Source organism: Cloeon dipterum, chromosome 1, assembly GCF_949628265.1.
Source record: "Cloeon dipterum chromosome 1, ieCloDipt1.1, whole genome shotgun sequence".
In the NCBI taxonomy this organism is placed as follows: domain Eukaryota; kingdom Metazoa; phylum Arthropoda; class Insecta; order Ephemeroptera; family Baetidae; genus Cloeon; species Cloeon dipterum.
In genome coordinates this window covers 2,574,645-2,593,865 of record NC_088786.1, presented here as the reverse complement: position 1 = coordinate 2,593,865, position 19,221 = coordinate 2,574,645, and the positions used below count along the sequence as shown (strand labels likewise).

At 40.8% G+C, this 19,221-nt stretch overlaps 3 protein-coding genes across 3 annotated transcripts; 2 read left to right on the top strand and 1 right to left on the bottom strand.

Annotated features, from left to right (window-relative positions):
* Positions 1 to 267: 267 nt before the first annotated feature.
* On the bottom strand, positions 268 to 2,661 carry LOC135946909 (uncharacterized). Its single transcript, XM_065495389.1, has 9 exons — positions 2,615 to 2,661; positions 2,484 to 2,562; positions 2,300 to 2,429; positions 2,110 to 2,252; positions 2,001 to 2,059; positions 1,762 to 1,944; positions 1,674 to 1,707; positions 695 to 759; positions 268 to 639 (listed from the first exon to the last, which is right to left on the bottom strand). Exons 1-9 carry the CDS (start codon positions 2,648 to 2,650, stop codon positions 307 to 309), a joined length of 1,062 nt encoding a protein of 353 aa, XP_065351461.1. The 5' UTR covers positions 2,651 to 2,661; the 3' UTR covers positions 268 to 306.
* A 5,790-nt stretch (positions 2,662 to 8,451) lies between these two features.
* LOC135947696 (uncharacterized) lies at positions 8,452 to 13,263 on the top strand. The gene is made up of 6 exons (XM_065496586.1): positions 8,452 to 8,599; positions 10,165 to 10,319; positions 10,375 to 10,574; positions 10,639 to 11,160; positions 11,218 to 11,528; positions 11,585 to 13,263. The coding sequence occupies exons 2-6, from the start codon at positions 10,175 to 10,177 to the stop codon at positions 12,036 to 12,038; spliced, it is 1,632 nt and encodes a 543-aa protein (XP_065352658.1). The 5' UTR covers positions 8,452 to 8,599; positions 10,165 to 10,174; the 3' UTR covers positions 12,039 to 13,263.
* Positions 13,264 to 15,265: 2,002 nt separating this feature from the next.
* On the top strand, positions 15,266 to 19,067 carry LOC135944410 (uncharacterized). Its single transcript, XM_065491323.1, has 6 exons — positions 15,266 to 15,392; positions 16,935 to 17,089; positions 17,146 to 17,345; positions 17,406 to 17,942; positions 18,000 to 18,310; positions 18,370 to 19,067. The coding sequence occupies exons 2-6, from the start codon at positions 16,945 to 16,947 to the stop codon at positions 18,821 to 18,823; spliced, it is 1,647 nt and encodes a 548-aa protein (XP_065347395.1). The 5' UTR covers positions 15,266 to 15,392; positions 16,935 to 16,944; the 3' UTR covers positions 18,824 to 19,067.
* Positions 19,068 to 19,221: the final 154 nt, after the last annotated feature.

The following is a 19,221-nucleotide window of genomic DNA, read 5'->3' as shown; positions in this document are numbered from 1 at the left end:
TGTTTCTGTGTAAATCAATTCCTCCAAGGAATCAAATCCCTTACTGGATGCGATTGAAAAAGCCAATGCGTAGTAAAATGATAGTGATTAATCCTTTTCAAGTTCATTTGCTTGCGAAATATGTAAATAAAATTCTAAAATAATTTATTAATGTTTTGTCAGATCAAATTGATGCGAACAATATTCGATAATTTTATTATAAAATATTTTTCTTTGATTTTTTTTAAATTAAAATGATCAGTGAATGTTTTAAGTGATCATGTTTATTTCCTTCCTAATAAGCAATATTTGACAAAGACGGATGCCTTATTCGCAGATAAAGCCTATTTTGAGTTCGCAATTTTCGTTTGACAAGCCTAAACTGGCCGGATCCAAATTTGCTGCAACGCAGGTGGTGTTTGCCGATTTAACAGGCTGATCTGCCAACCACAGTTTCTCATTCGAGTCGAACGCCAAGTCAGGGCCGCACCACTTGTAGTTCCCCTGGCATCCAAAGTCGAGCCCGCTAACCCAATATTTCGTGCTGGTCGTGTTTGCTTTGGCGAAGTCCGCCAAACATTTCATCTCCACCTGAGTTTCAAGGGAAGCCAATTTCTTGCCCAGAGCGCAACAAGCCTTGTTGGCATCAGCGATATTGCCCTAAGATCATTGCAGTTTGAAATAATTGCATTTAAAACTGGCACGAACCGCGCACCGTTTGCTGAGCAAAAACATATTGCTTTTCACAAACTTGCACCATGGAGCCCACGTTGGCAGGCACTTAAAGCAGAAATAATCAAACTTTTAACTTGCAAATTCATAATTGGAAGGGTTGATTTAGGTTAGGCTGCCGAAATATTCGACAATATGTGTGCAGAATGCCGTCGAAAACGAAAATCGCGGTTTTAGATTTCAAGTTAGCCAAAAGAACGCCGGCGACCAATCATAGTGTGGAGAGATTGGCTAGATCGAGACACCAGCGCCACAGCGACAGCCATCTGAAGCGACGAAAGGCTAATATACGCGTTGTTGCTTGCGCTGGCTGTCGTTTGTGATCTGGCAAATCGGAGATGACCTCTCCCTTCTCTGATTGGTCACCGGCGTTTTTCTAGAATAAGTTATTCATTCCAAAAGCCGCCAAAGTTACAGTTTTAACGTTTTCTGCCAATTTTCGGCATGTTTTGTCGAACTCTCAGGTTTTCAAACTATATTAGGAATCGAAATATGAAATTCTACAATTCTAGTACTATAATTAAGAAAGCCCGTTAGCTCGCATTGTTAAGGCACTCTCAGGAGTGTCAAAGCAATGGGAGGTATTTGAGCAGTTCGGAGATCTAATACTGGCTACCCAATGTCAGAAATGGCAAAAAGTGGTTAGTTTAGTGACTCAAAATGCTCAAATTGCTCAACGGGCTGGGAGGCGCACCGGCGCCGCCTCGCTACTTGCTGGTTTGCACCTTTCCAGCATGCGTGATTTGGCTTCACGGGACAAATGTCTAGCGTTTCAATGCAGTCCTCGGTGCGGAGGCAAGTGGCCCTTGAGTGGGCTAGGTCCCTGTGCGGCCTGGTGCGCCCATGTTATCCGTTCGCGGTGTTATTGGGACCCGGGTTTCAGCATTCGTGCTAGTGCAGTGCGCGCCCTTCCCGGTCCTCGGACAGGGAAAAAAAGAGCAAAAAAAAAAGGTAAAACCAACACATTCCCGCAGCTGCCGCCATCATCAAAGCTGGCTACATGTTTGAATATTAAATCATGGCTCAAGAAAAACAAATTGCATCTTTCACGTTTTGTTCGCACGGATTTGGTGGACATGTTTGCACTGGACAATCGGTTTTGGTTTCAGAAACAGTGGTGGTAGTCTCGCTGGTCGACTCGTCATTAGCTGTTGCGCTAATACCATCAACAGCACCTGGGTCTCCCTCCGTCGTGATCGACCCTTCGTCGATCACAGATGCGTCGGGACTAACCTATGAAATTATTTTAAATCCGCAGTTGCGGAAATTGAACAGAAATAAAAGTAGACTTCAGTATTAGTGTTTGGCTCAGTTGAATCTTCCAGCGTTGAAGAGACTTCTCCGTTTCCTTTAATAAATGACTAAAAGCTAGCAAATAAATTTTGTTTCTATATCTACCAGCGGATGAGCTCTTTGTCGCAGACGGTGGCTGGTCTGAGTCGCTTTCGTAATCTGGATAATTTACTTTTCCGCCCAAAGATGAGGAGTTGCATGTTCGAGCCGAATACGGAGCACCGCAACAGTTAGAAATGTACCAACGCCTAAACTTCCCTTTTAGATCAATGGATTTTACAAATTTAGTTCGAACGTTTGAGGCCTTTTTCTGTTCAGTGTGATTAACAGACGGTTCCCAGTCATCGCGCTGACAGCCAAGTTCGAGGATTTTATTCTACTGTTGATATTGCCTCCAACATCGTAGTTGCGGGGTATAAAACCCTCTGAAATAAATTTAATCAAGCAAAGGGCAAATAGTAGATTATTATTTAACTAACTCCTGGCATTTCTCACTGATGTTTTTGTTTTTCCCGTTTTTCCCGCGGCAACGATAATGCAAAAGGCAAGGTGCACGACCTTAAAAAGTTTTTGTAAATAACGATTTATATGAGTTAGAGAGAATATTCACCAATAAGAAATATCCGATTCTCTCCGACCGCATCATTGTTTCAGACTCGATCGTAAATCGAAAGTTGGAAACTACGTGATGCGCACACGATTCGGGAAAAATCAGGAAATGCATGTCACAAGTCTGACTGATGGGAAATTTTCATCAATCATAATCAGAGTTTGACTTTTGATGTTTCAGAGGAGCATCAAATATAAATATGAATATAATTATGAATTGGAGTGAAGTTGCTTTTATTATTTGAACCAAAAATGTTTGGTTCAAGGTCTGATTGATAAGCCGCTGAAAAGGTGCGCCTCCCAGCCCGTTGAGCTATTAGAGCATTTCGAGCCACTTAACTAACCACCTTTTGCCATCTCTGACATAGGGCAACCAGTATTAGATCCCCGAATGGCTCAAAAATCCCCCTGCTTTGCTGAGCAGAATAATGCCTTAACAATGCGAGCCAACGGGCTTGTGAAAAACTCATAGGAAGATGAGGGATGGTAGGAGGAAAAAGGTGTTTTTTTATCAAATAGCTTATGTCCCCCTCATGTTGCCTTGAGTTTCCTTGCCTTTCTCATCCTCTTCGTTTTCTGAAGGTTTCGCCGCGCTGGGTGGAAAAGAAGCGCGCAGGCAAGGCGGCAAGTAGCGAGAAGGATGCGCGGGTACAAAGAATGCAAATCCGTACGCGGACCAATTATTCCCGGTGCGCGGTACAAACGTAAAATTTAAGCATGGTTTAAGCAGGCTGATTAATTTAAAAAGAAATTAAGCGAAATACAATTAATAAATGTACGGAGTAGTCCGCTGTCTTTGGTTTGTTGGTGCGTGTGTATGCTCGAAGGGGCTGCCGGCTTCCGATCTGTGGCGAGCAGCGATCGCCGCCACCGCTTCCTTTCTATCTATTATTCTGCTGCTTGACCATGCCATTCTCAAAAGCCTCTCTCCTCAAATATTACCAATTCTGCATCACTAATTATTATTCCTCTCTCTCTCTATATATAATTATGCTTCCAATTGAATCCCACTTTCCTCAAACCACCGTAGCTCAGCCAACCAAAAATTCACCTGTCACATCAGAAACACACCTGAAACTTAAGGGCGCGAGCAGCAGCTGTTTTGGCCGCGTAGTCACCTTCAGAAAACGAAGAGGAAGGGGAGACAAATAAACCCTCATCCGCGGCACCGCATCGCAGGTAGGAGCGTCGTGTCAAAGATAACGTTCCTTTTATTTATAGCGGATTATGGACCATGTTCCTAATATATACTACCTTCAACAAGAGCAGATACCTGCTCTCCCTACAAAACAAAATTTTGACACTCACCTTCCACTTGTCAGTCAGTAGGGAGCCACCACGAAAGACGAATGTGGAAAGAGAGGCGAGCAGCATAACAATACAAGATTCACAGCGACCAACACATTAATGCCAAGAGGTTAGTGCACGTTATTTATATTCCTGTTGATAATTTGCTTGAACATACAAGAAATCTCTTTAATTTTTCGAAAGGGCTAAAAATATAAATAAATATCAATGTTAACTTTTGGTAGAAAGTTAGCTGGTGAGTGTAGCAAAATGCAATACACACATTGCGAAAGAGAACAGCCAAACAGAAATCCTGGTTTTAATTATATTGAACAAGAAATGGTAAATTTGATCTGTAATCCCATCAACGAGGTAATTTTTTATTGAAGAAACAAAACACTTCAGGGTTAAAGACAAAAAGAGCAATAATGATGACGAATTTCAATTCATACAAAAAGATTTAAATTTTGACTTATTTGCAAAATTTATTGATAAAATTTCCAATTTCCGCCGCATTTTTTACTAAAGAAATTAAGGCATTCTGATTTTTACAATTAAATTTTAGTTTTATTTACTTTACAGCAGTCAATATACAATAAATATGTGGGTCATGAGGAGCATCACATAATATGAGGGCAGCTTTTCGTCCTTAATATTCATCTTATACTATTCCAGATTGGATTAATCCCGCACGAATTCTCAATCTAGGTCGAAGGGCAACATTTTAATGTGACTGCTTCTGTACGAGTCTGATTGTGCAGTATAGGGAGAAGGTGCAGCTTCACATTTTCACAGCCACGGGAATTATCCCAACATTTGATAATTCAACTTGTAGTGGCGGGAAGCGCCCACACATAGAACAGGAGCAGTTTGACATTGGCCTTAAATTTTTTTTTGTTAATTTATTTAGTACCGCACGTACGTCACTGTTGTATGGCTAATAGAAGAACGTGATATTGCGGCACATTCAAACGTCATATTAATTTTTGATGCGCATAATTGTATCCTGCTGGTCAAATTAGTAAAAAAATTTATTGAAATTTAATTTCTTGGAATTATTTTTAACCACATCAAATCGGCACGTGAAAACGTCGTCACAATATTTTGTTTCGGTCGGTTATGGAGTTTCTACTAAACTTGTCACTTCTTGCCATTGTTCAATTAACTTTTAATTTATTCGGACCTAAATGTAATATACCCATGAATAATATTCCTTTTCTGCAAACAGGATAGCAGAAATGGACGACACTACCAGACTGGAATTGACTAAAGCCAAACTGCTAGTTCTCCGACGGAAGAATAAATCATTGCTTGAAATCGCAGCTAAAAATATAGTTGATAATCTCAACATCTACGTCGAAAAAGAACAACTGAAAAATCTGCGTAAGTCATCATTCGGAGAAAAAAATCGATTAATTAATTATCATGACGCTTTTACAGCTTTCTGCATGCGCGAGGCTTTGTTGCGAGAATTGTTGAGTCGGCGTATTATTTTTCCGAAAGAAAAATTAAGCGCCACGGAATTCGGAAAAATGCTGAATGGATTCACAACATTGCTAAATCCTCAGACGAGAGATATTGATCTTGATGGCCTGATGTCCTTCTGCCCCTCAACCTGCATTGAAGAAATGTGCACAAGCGTAACTTAAAATTACAACAATGTTAAAACCCCGGATTAATTTCATTCACTTTTGAGCAGGTTGTGCAACTGATTGCAACTCACGCTCCAAACGTCCAGTCTCTTTCATTTGGATTCATGGCGAGTTTATATATTGATAAGAAAAGGGTAGCAGCAATTTGCAGCCTAAAAGAGCTTAAAAAACTTGACATTTCAAGAGTAATTCTTCAATATCAATACCTGACTATCATCTGCAAGAGACTCAAAAAATTGGAGCAAATTCAACTCAGAAGTGTAGAAAAATTCCCCGTGGACTATCTTAGCAAGGACAATGCAATCAGCGACTTCAAGCGGTACTTCAAGCGGCTCAAGGTTTTGCAATTCAGAAAACATCCAAGGCAGCCAGGGCCGATTGTTGCTCTCTTCAGACGCATTTGCATTCAACACCTACCGAAGTTACAGTACGTAGATTTCTTTGAACCTCTAAAATCAGACTGCCCTCATGAATCTCTGCTGGAAATTGAGCTTCCTTCAGAGACGTCATCCTTGAAGCATTTGCACACAGCTCCGACTCCGCTCCCACTGGTTGAGGCCTTTCCTCACCTCACTCATCTCACGGTACGCACGTTATTGGTGAGAGTAAATAAATAAATTTTAATTGCTTGATATTTCAGGTTCAATGGTTTCCATGGAGGCAGTACCAATTGAATGAAATCGACGCACTATTGCATTTCACCAAAATCGAAGCCCTGAGTCTAGATGATATTCCGTCAGCGGAAATCGTAGACCTATTCTTGAATAAATACGGAAAAGATCTGCTAGAGCTGAAAATATTTTCCATGGACTTGGAATTGCAATTCAAGAAAATCTTCAAATTCTGCCCCAAGTTGGAAAAGCTCACCGTGCAAGGTGCTCTGATGGTTGACGACTCAGAATCAATTCAATTTTTCGCCAAGCTGACACAATTTGATTGGTTACCTAAGAAGTATGAAGTTATCTCAGCTATTTTGCATAGTCTCATTAAATTAATTAATTGATTTCAGTGGCATGTCAGGAAACAGTACTCTGACGCTGTCAAACATTCTGTCCGCACCCCTACTAGAATCGGTAGTAATTTTTTTGGACATACATCAGGACGTCGAACCGGCAGACCTCGTGAAGATTTCGTCTCTGATTAGCAACAAGAGTATTCTGAGTCGAGTTAAATGCTTGAATTTCCACCTAAATGCGGTTGGCGTGACCAACCTGCAGATGGGAAGCACTTTGTTCAAAGCAGTGAGTGAAATATCTAAAAACGCATGTGCGTTTCTCCCCAATTGTTCTATTTCTCGCGTCTTCCTCAAGTTACTTCATACTGTTTTGAGAAGTTTGGATTTAAATGGCATCGAACCTCCCTTCAATGCGATTTATGAGGCATCGGCTTACAAGGCCCTTGGAGATGTAAACCTCGCAAAGTTCGCATACGCGCAAATAAGGGAAACTTAGTACTTGAATATTTTGACGCATGATAATTTTAGTTTCTCCCATCTCTGCTATTATGAGTACAAGTTATTTGCAGGGATTAATGCAATAATTTAATATTTAATCTACCGTAGAACTAAAAATGTTGTTGTTCATAGACCTCTTCATATAGCTGTACAAAATTATGCAGAAATTTAATTCAAATTATCTTTATTTTAATATATATATTTGACCATATAAGATATGGAATTTATAATTAGGCGTGTTTGTTTTTTAAAATGTTTTTGCAAATAAAATCTCTTATTCAATCAACTCCTGATGTTATATTAAATTACGCTGAATCTCTGAGGGGAAAATTAAATGAAAATATACTCGGCTCTCCGTTCGATCTTCACTCCGCAAAGGTGACTGTCACAAATTATTGAATCTTCATTCAGCGCCTGGGAAGGAAACTGCACTGCCAAAAGCAATCTTTTACGGCCAGCCACTCTTCTGACTCCACTCTTTCATTTGTTACATGTTTTTTTTTTAATAAAGAGGTGCTGCATTTTGGCGACTTAACTACAGCCAGAGAGTATGGGACTGCATTTTAGCTCGTCAGTTGATTGCAACATTGCGAATCTGACATTGAAAAGTGAGTTTTTAGCTACAATTATAACGCTAACGTAAAATTAATAAATATATTTTAAAATACGAAAATTATTAATAAAGACTCCTGCTATTATAGAAGTTACAATTAAATGCTAGTGGATATTCTTCTAAAATTAGGAAAAAATCTAGCTTGAGGTAATTTATTTATTTAATTAATTTCATGTATTTGTCTTTTAGCATGGTAATGCATTCAGGTGAAGACTGAAGATCTTCTCGAAACATATTCCATCTAAATGCAAATTACAAACTTAATATACAAAAGAAAAATAAACACACATGTAAATCTGCTGACCTAAATTTTGTTTGGTCCTACTCAATTTGCACCAAGAAATAAATTTTACTAAACATGGGTCTCTTTTTTTAATTAAAAGCCAAAATATAATTTGAAAATTTTAAATTTTTTAGAGAAAGCTGATGGGATTTACGTTTCATCGGTGAAAAGCAATGAAATTGATATGCCAAATATTTGCCATTAGTGACTATCTCCTGGCCAAAATTAAATCGCACAACCTGACCGACTCGGACAAGCCCTGATTTGAAATTAAATTAACTGAATTCTTGTATATAATTCCAGTTCAAATCACGGGACGAGCAAATAAATCTGGTATTGCGGGAATTTGACTTCCTTTTCGCCACAAAAGTGACTTTTTTATCCATAGGTTGGATCTCCTTAATGAAATAATTATATCTTGCCACAGGAATCAGCTTTCATCCGCGGCACCGCACCGCTGGCAGGAAGAGAGCGTAATTTGCATTAATTTGCGTTAATTTTTTGCAGCGCATTTTGAGCCATTTTCCTGCTACATTTAACAACAGCCGCTTCCTGCTCTCCCAACCGAACAAAATTGACTTTTTTATTCCACTGGCTAACTACTCAGTAGGGAGCCACCGCGAAAGACGAACGTGAAATAGAGGCGAGCAGCATAACAATTAATACAAGATTCACAGCGATCAACACAATTTCTAAAGGTCAGTGCACGTTATTTCTATTCCTGTTGATAATTTGTTTGAACATACAAGAAATCTCTTTAATTTTTCGAAAGGCAAAAAATATAAGCGAAAGAGCACAGCCTAACAGAAACTGTAAATTTAATTTGCAATCCCAGCGAGGTCATTTTCTAATTGTAGAAACAAAACGCTTGAGGGTCAAAGACCTCGAAGTCGAAACAAAAATGTATAGTGCGCAATAAAATTGACGTATGGTCCGGCGAATTTCGATTCTTAATAATGAAAGATTTAAATCTTGACCTATTTTCAGGATTTATTGATAAATTTTCCAACTTCCGTCGCATTTTTCACAAAAGAAATTAAGGCATTTTATTTTTTATAATTAAATTTTAGCTTTATTTACTTTACAGCACAGTCAACATACATAGAGCAGGAGCTGTTTTGCATAGGCCTCACTCTTTTTAATTTAATTGTAATACTATGTCAGTGTTTTATGGCTAAAAGAAGTTCGCGATGGTGCCCACGCAACCGTAATAGTCGATTGTACGTCATTAAATCGATATAAAAAAGCGCCGTTATTGAAAATATGAAAACTTTTCTCATCCAATTAGCACACATAAACCTTTTTTTTATTAATTTATAGTCTATAATCAATATAAACATATAATTAAAAAACATTTTACCGTTACATTATCTAAGCATTGATAACAAATTAAATTTAGTCACACGTAAAATGCGGAACGCACATTCACTAAAAACGTAACCTAAAAAACTAAGGACTATGAATTCGGAGACGTAAATAATAGCTCTTCGTTAGCTGACATTCCGCGAAAGTGTGCAACACCCTCGAAATTGTATGCCTTAAGTACGCCTCGCACCGTTCACCAAACCAACAACGTGAAATGTGTAATCATCCGGGGTATTGACTAGTCACGCGGTACGAAAAAAATGCATCACGGCTGAATCTTTTTTCTTCGCGCTGGCGAAAAAACCAAACGGGACGTTAAAATTCCCTTGTGGCGAAATAAATCTCGATTTCCAATAAGGAGACAGTGCTCGCCACCGATTTCCTCAAAAATTTAAAAGGCAACCTGGGAAATTTTCAGCTGTTTCGTGTTTTTAGATAGTGTTTCAAGGAAAGTTAAAATAGATTTTACACAAAATTGCTCTAAGCTTTACTTTAAATTATTGAATTGTACTGCGGCACATTATTGTATAGTTACTGCTGCTTGTAAAATTAGCCATTATTGGTGAAGTTTCCCCATGGCTCACTTTAATAAATATTAGAACAAATCGTATTGAAATTTAGTTGTAAAGAAATATCTTCAAAAAAAAAAAAAGATTATTTCCTGTAAAAGTATTTTTTTTTTAAATTTAGTTTCTCGTGGGATTGATTTTTGACCACATTTAACCGGGACATGTAAGTCATGTAACGTCGTTACAATTTTTTCTTTCGGTTGGTTATGCAGTTTCTGCTTGTCACTTTTTGCCATTGTGCATGCAACTTTAAATTTAATATCTGACCTTTGTAATGTACATGAATGATAACCAGATATATTCAACTAATATTCGTTCTCTGCAAACAGGAAAGCAGCCATGGACGACACTACACGACTGGAATTGACTAAAATCAAACTGCTAGTTCTCCGACGGAAGAATAAATCATTGCTTGAAATCGCAGCTAAAAATATAATTGATAATCTCAGCATTCACCTCGAAAATGGACAGTTGGAAAAGCTGCGTAAGTCATCATTCGGAGAAAGAAAATTTATTATTTTATTATGACGATTTTACAGCTTTCTGCATGCGCGAGGCTGTGTTGCAAGAATTCTTGAGTCGTCGTAGTGCTGTTCCAAACCAAATATTATGCGCCACGGAATTCGGTAAAAAGCTGAATGAATTCTCAACATTGCTACATCCTCAGACGAAACGTATTGATCTTAATGGCCTGATGTCTTTCTGTCATTCATTCTGCATGAGAGAAATGTGGATAAAGGTAACTTAATATATACACAACAATCTTGGAAGTTTCTCGGATTAATTTCTTTCCATTTGAGCAGGTTGTGCAAATAATTGCAGCTCGCGCTCCCAACGTCCAGTCTCTTTCTTTTGGATCCAAGGGGAGTATGATTTATGAGCACAGATTGGTAGCAGCCATTTGCAGCCTAAAAGAGCTTAAAAAACTTGACATTTCGCAATTTTCTCTTGAATCTCAATCCCTGACTATTATCTGCGACAAACTAAAAAAATTGGAGCAAATTCAACTCAGAAGCTTTGAAGATTGGGACCATTTTATGGAGGACAATGAAATCATCGACTTCAAGCGGTGCTTCGAGCGGCTCAAGGTTTTGCAATTCGGATGGCAACCAGACCTCCTGACTAACGTCTTCAGACGCATGTGCATTCAACACCTACCGAGGTTACAATTCATCGATTACTTTGGATCAACATTATCAAACCACCCACAAGCAAATATCCTGGGATATGGGCTTCCTTCAGAAGCATCATCCTTGAGGCATTTGCACACAGATCCGACCCCGCTCCCACTGGTTGAGGCCTTTCCTCACCTCACTCATCTCACGGTACGTACGTTATTGGTGAGAGTACATAAATAATTTTAATTGCTTTTTATAATTCAGGTTCAATGGTTTCGAGGGAGGCAGTACCAATTGAATGAAATCGACGCACTATTGCATTTCACCAAAATCGAAGCCCTGATTCTAGATGATATTCCGTCAGCGGAAATCGTAGACCTATTCTTGAATAAATACGGAAAGGATCTGCTAGAGCTGAAAATATTTTCCTTGTTCTTGGAATTGCAATTCAAGGAAATCTTCAAATCCTGCCCCAAGTTGGAAAAACTCACCGTGCAAGGTGCTCTGATGGTTGACGACTCAGAATCAATTCAATTTTACGCCAAGCTTAGAGAATTTGAATACTTTCCTCTAAAGTAAGTTGTCTCGGCTAATTTTTAATATTCTAATTAAATTAATTAATTAATTTCAGTGGCATGCCAGCAAACGGTACCCTAACTCTGTCAAACATTCTGTCCGCACCTCTACTAGAATCGGTAGTAATTTTTTTGAACATTTATCGTCATAACGTTGACCAGACAGACCTCGTGAGGGTTTCGTCTCTGATTAGCGACAAGAGCATTCTGAGTCGTGTCAAAACCTTGAATTTCCACATAGGTGAGGTTCATATGACTGACCCGCAGGTGGGATGCACTTTGTTCAAAGCATTGAGTGAAATAACCAAAAACGCATGTGCGTTTCTCCCCAATTGTTCTAGTTCTCTCGTCCACTTTAAGTTTGTTTCTACATGTCCGTCTGATACTTTGCGAAGGTTTTATTTAAAAGAACATGCCTTCGATGCGATTCATGAAGAATCGTTTTACAGGTCCCTTGGAGATGAAAACTACGCCAAATTCGCATACGCCTGCGTAATGGGCGAAACTTAGTACAAATACTTGAATATTTTTACGCATGATAAATTCAGTTTCTCCCATCTCTACAATTATCATGAGTACAAGTATTTTGCTATGATTTATAAATTCTAACAGTAATTTAATATAAAATCTATCGAAGAACTAAAAATGTTGTTGCTAATAGCTCTTAATAACCGTACGAAATTTTGCAGGAATTCAATGCAATTCATCTTTATTTATGTAACTATGTATGGTCTATAAATTTTGAAATAGGCGACTAATCAAGTTTGTTTTCATGTTGAGAAAAAAACAGGCTTCATCCTCGTTGACTTGATGATGTCGAAACTGGTCGAGAATTAAAACGACATTGAGATAAGATATCGAGGATGACGAAGCCTGGTTTTATTTTTTCTAAATATATATTTCACTATATAAGACTAGAATATGGTAATTTCTCACCACCCTATACGTCTCGACTTTTTTCGCGTGACCGAGGATTCGCCCCCCGGCAACACCGGGGTGCACGGCCGCCTCGAGTTGCGGGCGTCCCCGTGACGTGCGGCAACCCTAGGGAGCGAGGCCACCTCGAGTTCGGGGCGTCCCCGTGACAGGTGGCAACCCTAGGGTGCGCGGCCGCCTCGACTTCGAGTGCTCCCCACTGCGTGTGGCAACCCTAGGGAGCGAGACCGCCATAAGTTCGGGCCGTCCCCGTGGCGTGCGGCAACCTTTGGGAGCGCGGCCGACTTAAGTTAGGTCCGGTCGTGTGGTGTCAGGCAACCCTAGAGTGCGCGGCCGCCTTGAGTTCGGGCAGTCTCTACGGCGTGTGGCAACCCTAGGGTCGGAGGCCACATTGAGTTTTGGCAATCTCTATGACATGTGGCAACCCTAGGAGGCGTGGCAGACTTAAGTGTTAGGCGTCTGATGGGAGAGTGGCAACCCTAGGGGGCCAGCTGACTCCAGTAGGGGGTAGCTACGAGTATCGGCCGCCCTACTCGGGCGCCTGACAAAACTTATTGGCGAACTCTGGGGATATGGCAACCCTAGGGGGGCAGCTGACTCCAGTTGGGGGTAGCTACAAGGATGCGGCCGCCCTGCGGCGTCATTTTCTACGACCCCGCGCTAATGCCCACTCGAATTTCGGCCGTATCGGAGCTTCCGTTACGAAGCTAACCCCGGAGGGTGGCAATTTGGGGGCCCCGCCACGCTCCCTTCCCGCGATATCCGACCCAGGGTCCCCGTGCTCGTCCGGCTCGCCTCGGCCGCCTCCGTCGCCCCCACGAATCTCGCGCCGATCCGACGACCCGCCCCGTAGTTGCCCCTCGTTCGCGGGGCTCCCGAGCGCCCCTCGGACGACACCAGGCTCCCGAGCGCCCCTCGGACGACACCGGGCTCCCGCGACGACGGCGCCCGACTCCACGACCCGCGCGCCACGGCCCGCGCGAATTTCGGCCCGATCGGCGCGGCCGTTCCGCGGCCACCCCCGGGAGCGGCGACTTCGGGGCCCCGCCGCGCCCCCTTCACGCGATTACTGACCCCGGTTCCCCGTGCTCGTCTTGCTCGCCTCGGCCGCCTCTTCCACCACCGCGAATTTCGCGCCGATCCGACGACCCTCCCCGCGGGCGCCCCTCGTTCGCGGGGCTCCCGGGCGCCCCGCGGACTGTTGCGGGGCGAACGCGCCCGCGCGGCGGCCTCCCGGGTCGCCGCCGGTGCCGCCCGCCGAATCGCGGCCCGATCGGCGCGGCCGTTCCGCGGCCACCCCCGCGAGCGGCGACTTCGGGGCCCCGCCGCGCCCCCATCCCGCGCCCGGCGACCCCGGGTCCCTATGCTCGTCCGGCTCGCCTCGGCCGCCTCCGTCGCCCCCGCGAATCTCGCGCCGATCCGCCGACCCGCCCCGCGGGTGCGCCTCCTTCGCGGGGCTCCCGGGCGCCCCGCGGACTTTTGCGGGGCGAACGCGCCCGCGCGGCGGCCTCCGGGGCGCGCCCCGGACCCGCGTGCCGAATCACGGCCGGATCGTTAGACGAAAGTTCGTTCGGGGGCGGTTTTCGCCCCCCGGGGGGCGTCCGGCGCCCCCGCGCCCATTCGAGAAAACGCTCGCGGGGACCTCCCCGGCAATCCTACGTCGCTAACTAAAATTCGAATTTTTCGATTTTTATTGTTTTTTTAATATATAGTAGGAAGATATAGTATGTATTTATAATTAAGTGTGATTGTTTGTTGAATGTTTTTGCAATAAAATCCTTATATTCCATCAACTCCCGACCTTATATTTAAGAACGCTCAATCTCTGAAGGGAAATTTGAATAAAAAAACTCTGCTCTCCGATCGATCTATCATTCCGAAAAGGTGACTGCCACAAATTAATAGAATCTCCATTCAGCGCCAGGGAAGGAAACTGCACCGCCAAGCAATCTTTTACGGCCGGCCACTCCACTCCTTCAATTTTTGTTACATACGGTTTGGTTTTTTTTAATAATGAGCCGCTGCATTTTGGCGACTCAACTACAGCCAGAGTGTGTCGGACTGCATTTCAGCTCTTCAATTGATTGTGACTCTGGCATTTAAAGGTGAGTTTAGCTATAGTTAAAACAATAACGTAAAATTTAAATAAAATTTTAAAATACGAAAATTAATAATATAGTCTTTTACTTTGATAAAAGTTAAAAGTTTCAATTAATTTCTAGTGAATACTCTTAAAATTAGGAATAGAATCTAGCTTGAGGTAATCTATGCTGACCTAAATTTTGTTTTGCACCAAGAAATAAATTTTACTAAACATGGGTCTCTTTTTTTAATTAAAAGCCAAAATATAATTTGAAAATTTTAAATTTTTTAGAGAAAGCTGATGGGATTTACGTTTCATCGGTGAAAAGCAATGAAATTGATATGCCAAATATTTTCCATTAGTGACTATCTCCTGGCCAAAATTAAATCGCACAACCTGACCGACTCGGACAAGCCCTGATTTGAAATTAAATTAACTGAATTCTTGTATATAATTCCAGTTCAAATCACGGGACGAGCAAATAAATCTGGTATTGCGGGAATTTGACTTCCTTTTCGCCACAAAAGTGACTTTTTTATCCATAGGTTGATTCTCCTTACTGAAATATCTCTTGCCAAAGAAATCAACCTTCGTCCGCGGCCCCGCACCGCTGGCATCATGAGCGTATCATAAGCATTCACTTTTTTTGCAGCGCATTTCGGGCCATATTCCCATTACCTTGAACAAGTGCAGCTACCTTCTCTCCACACCTAACAAAATTTTGGCTTTCTCCTTCCACTGGCTAACTATTCAGTAGGGAGCCACCGCGAAAGACGAACGTGGAAATAGAGGCGAGCAGCATAACAATACAAGATTTACAGCGACCAACACATTAATTTCAAGAGGTAAGTGCACGTTATTTCTATTCCTGTTAAAAATTCCCTTTAATATACAATAAATCTCTATTTAATTTTTCGAAAGAGCTAAAAACATAAATAAATACCAATGTTAAATTTTGGTGGATAGTTAGCTGGCGAGTGCAGCAAAATGCAAAATACATTTTATGTGTAATCCCAACTAGGTCATTTTCTAATTGTATTAACAAAACGCTTGAGGGTCAAAGACCTCGGTGCTGAAACTACAAAGTAAAGTGCGCAATAAAGCTGACGTATATACGGTCTGGCAAATTTCAATTCTTAGTAAAAGAATTAAAATCTTGACGTATTTTCATTTCAGGATTTATTGATAAAATTTCCAACTTCCATCGCATTTTTTTACCAAAGAAATTAGGGCTTTCTATTTTTTATAATTAAATTTTAGCTTCAGTTACTTTACCTAGAACAGGAGCAGTTTTGCATAGGCCTCACTCTTTTTAATTTAATAGTAACACATACGTCAGTGTGTTATGGCTAAAAGAAGATCGCCATGGTGCTCACGCAACCGTAAACCGTGATAGTCGATCTTACACCATTACAGCGATGCATAAAAGCGGCGTTATTCCGCGGAAAAAATTAGAATTCATCTCATCTAATTAGCACATAAATCTCTCTTTTTATTAATTTATGCTCTCCATTCAAGATTAACTGGTAATTACAAAAACCAGAACATTTTACAATTAAATTAAAAAAGAATTAAAACCAAACTAAATTTAGTCACACATAAAATGTGGAACGCACATTCACCTTAATTAAATTTTAAAGGACAATACAATAATAGACAGCTAACAATCCGCGAAAGTGCGCAACACCCCCGAAATGGTGTGCAACAAACAAGTCTCGCGCCTCGCCTCGTTCACCAAACCAACAACGTGAAATGTGTAGTCATCCGGGGTATTGACTAGTCACGCGGTACGAAAAAAATGCATCACACGGCTGATCCTTTTGTCTTCGCACTAAAACCAAACGGGACGGAAAATTTTCCTTCTGGCGCAATAAATTTCGATTTCCAATAATGAGACAGTGCTCGTCGCCGATTTCCTCAAAAATTTAAAAGGCAACCTGAGGAAAGTTCAGTTTTTTTCCATGTTTTTCAATAGCATTTCAAAATTTTACACAAATTTGCTATAAAAGCTTTACTTTAATATATTTTAAAGTATTGCGGCATATTCAAACGCCATATTAACTTTTTGTTGCGCATTATTGTAGTTACTGCTTGTCAAATTATCTATTTTTGTGGCTAGATTTAGTATATTATAGAACGAATTCATATTACAATTTAGTCGTATCAAAAGATCTTTCAAAAAATTGCTATTTCTTTTCTATAAAAGTATTTTATTAAAATTTAATTTATGTGGATGATTTTTGACCACATCAAATCGGCACATGACACGTCGTATCAATATTTTCTTTCAATTGGTTATGCAGTTCCTGCTCGTCACTTTTTGCCATTGTTCATGCACCTTTTAATTTAATCTGACCTATGTAATTATATTCCTTCTCTGCAAACAGGAAAGCAGAAATGGACGACTCTACCCGACTGGAATTGACTAAAGCCAAACTGCTAGTTCTCCGACGGAAGAATAAATCATTGCTTGAAATCGCAGCTAAAAATATAGTTGATAATCTCAATATCTACGTCGAAAAAGAACAATTGAAAAATCTGCGTAAGTCATCATTCAGGGAAAAAATCGATTTATTAATTATCATGACGCTTTTACAGCTTTCTGTATGCGCGAGGCTGTGTTGCGAGAATTGTTGAGTCGGCGTATTATTTTTCCGAAAGAAAAATTATGCGCCACGGAATTTGGTAAAAAGCTGAATGGATTCACAACATTGCTACATCCTCAGACGAGAGATATTGATCTTGATGGCCTGATGTCCTTCTGCCCCTCAACCTGCATCGAAGAAGTGTGCACAAGGGTAACTTACAATACACAACAATCTTAAAAACTCGGATTAATTTCATTCACTTTTGAGCAGGTTGTGCAACTGATTGCAGCTCGCGCTCCAAACGTCCAGTCTCTTTCTTTTGGATTCATGGGGAGTTTATATATTGATGAGACAAGGGTAGCAGCAATTTGCAGACTAAAAGAGCTAAAAAACCTTGACATTTCAAAAGTTATTCTTCAATATCGATACCTGACTATCATCTGCAAGAGACTCAAAAAATTGGAGCAAATTCAACTCAGAAGTGTTGAAAAATTCCCCGTGGACTATCTTAGCAAGGACAATGCAGTCAGCGACTTCAAGCGGTGCTTCAAGCGGCTCAAGGTTTTGAAATTCAGAAAACATCCAACCCAGCCAGGGCCGATTGTTACTCTCTTCAGACGCATTTGCATTAAACACCTACCGAAGTTACAGTACGTAGATTTCTTTGAATCAAGAAAATCGGATTACACACATGAATCTCTGCTGGAAATTGAGCTTCCTTCAGAGACGTCATCCTTGAGGCATTTGCACACAGCTCCGACTCCGCTCCCACTTGGTGAGGCCTTTCCTCACCTCACTCATCTCACGGTACGCACGTTATTGGTGAGAGTAAATAAATAATTTTAATTGCTTTTTATAATTCAGGTTCAATGGTTTCGAGGGAGGCTGTACCATTTCAATGAAATCGACTCACTATTGCATTTCACCAAAATCGAAGCCCTGATTCTAGATGATATTCCGTCCGCGGAAATCGTAGACCTATTCTTGAATAAATACGGAAAGGATCTACGAGAGCTGAAAATATTTTCCATGGACTTGGAATTGCAATTCAAGAAAATCTTTGGATGCTGTCCCAAGTTAGAAAAACTCACCGTGCAAGGTGCTCTGATGACTGACGACTCTGAATCAATTCAATGTTTCGCCAAGCTGAGAGAATTTGATTGGTTACCTATGAAGTATGAAGTTATCTCAGCTATTTTTGCATAGTATAATTAAATTAATTAATTGATTTCAGTGGCATGTCAGGAAACAGTACTCTGACGCTGTCAAACATTCTGTCCGCACCCCTACTAGAATCGGTAGTAATAAATTTGGACATGTATCACGACGTCGACCTGGCAGACCTCATGAAAGTTTCGTCTCTGATCAGCAACAAGAGTATTCTGAGTCGTGCCAAAACCTTGAATTTCCACATAAATTTGGAACGCATGACTAACCCGCATACAGAAGTCATTTTGTTCAGAGCAGTGAGTGAAATAACCAAAAACGCATGTGCGTTTCTCCCCAATTGTTCGAGCTCTCGCGTCAACCTCAAGTTACTTTATAATATTATAAGAAGTTTGGAGTTAAATGGCAGGTATGACGTCGAACCTCCCTTCAATGCGATTCATGAGGCATCGATTTACAAGTCCCTCGGAGATGCAAACCTCGCCAAGTTCGCATACGTTTGCGAAATGTCGCAACTTTAATACTTATTTTGACGCAAGATAAATTTAGTTTCTCCCATCTCTGCGATTATGAGTAAAAGTTGTTTGCTAGGATTAATAAAATCTAATAATAATTTAGTATTAAATCTTATCGAACTTAAAATGTTGTTGTTCATAGTTCTTAATAACCGTACGAAATTATGCAGGAATATTTGGCTGTGATTGAGAATTTGTAATTTTGAATTTTTTAATATGTTTTCTCAATAAAATCCATTTATTCCATCAACTGCCGGCCTTAAATTAAAGAACGCCAAATCTCTGTAGGGAAAATTAAATGAAAAAAAACTCTGCTCTCCAATCGATCTTCACTGTCACAAATTATAGAATCTTCATTCAGCGCCAGGCAAGGAAACTGCACTACCAAGCAATCTTTTACGGCC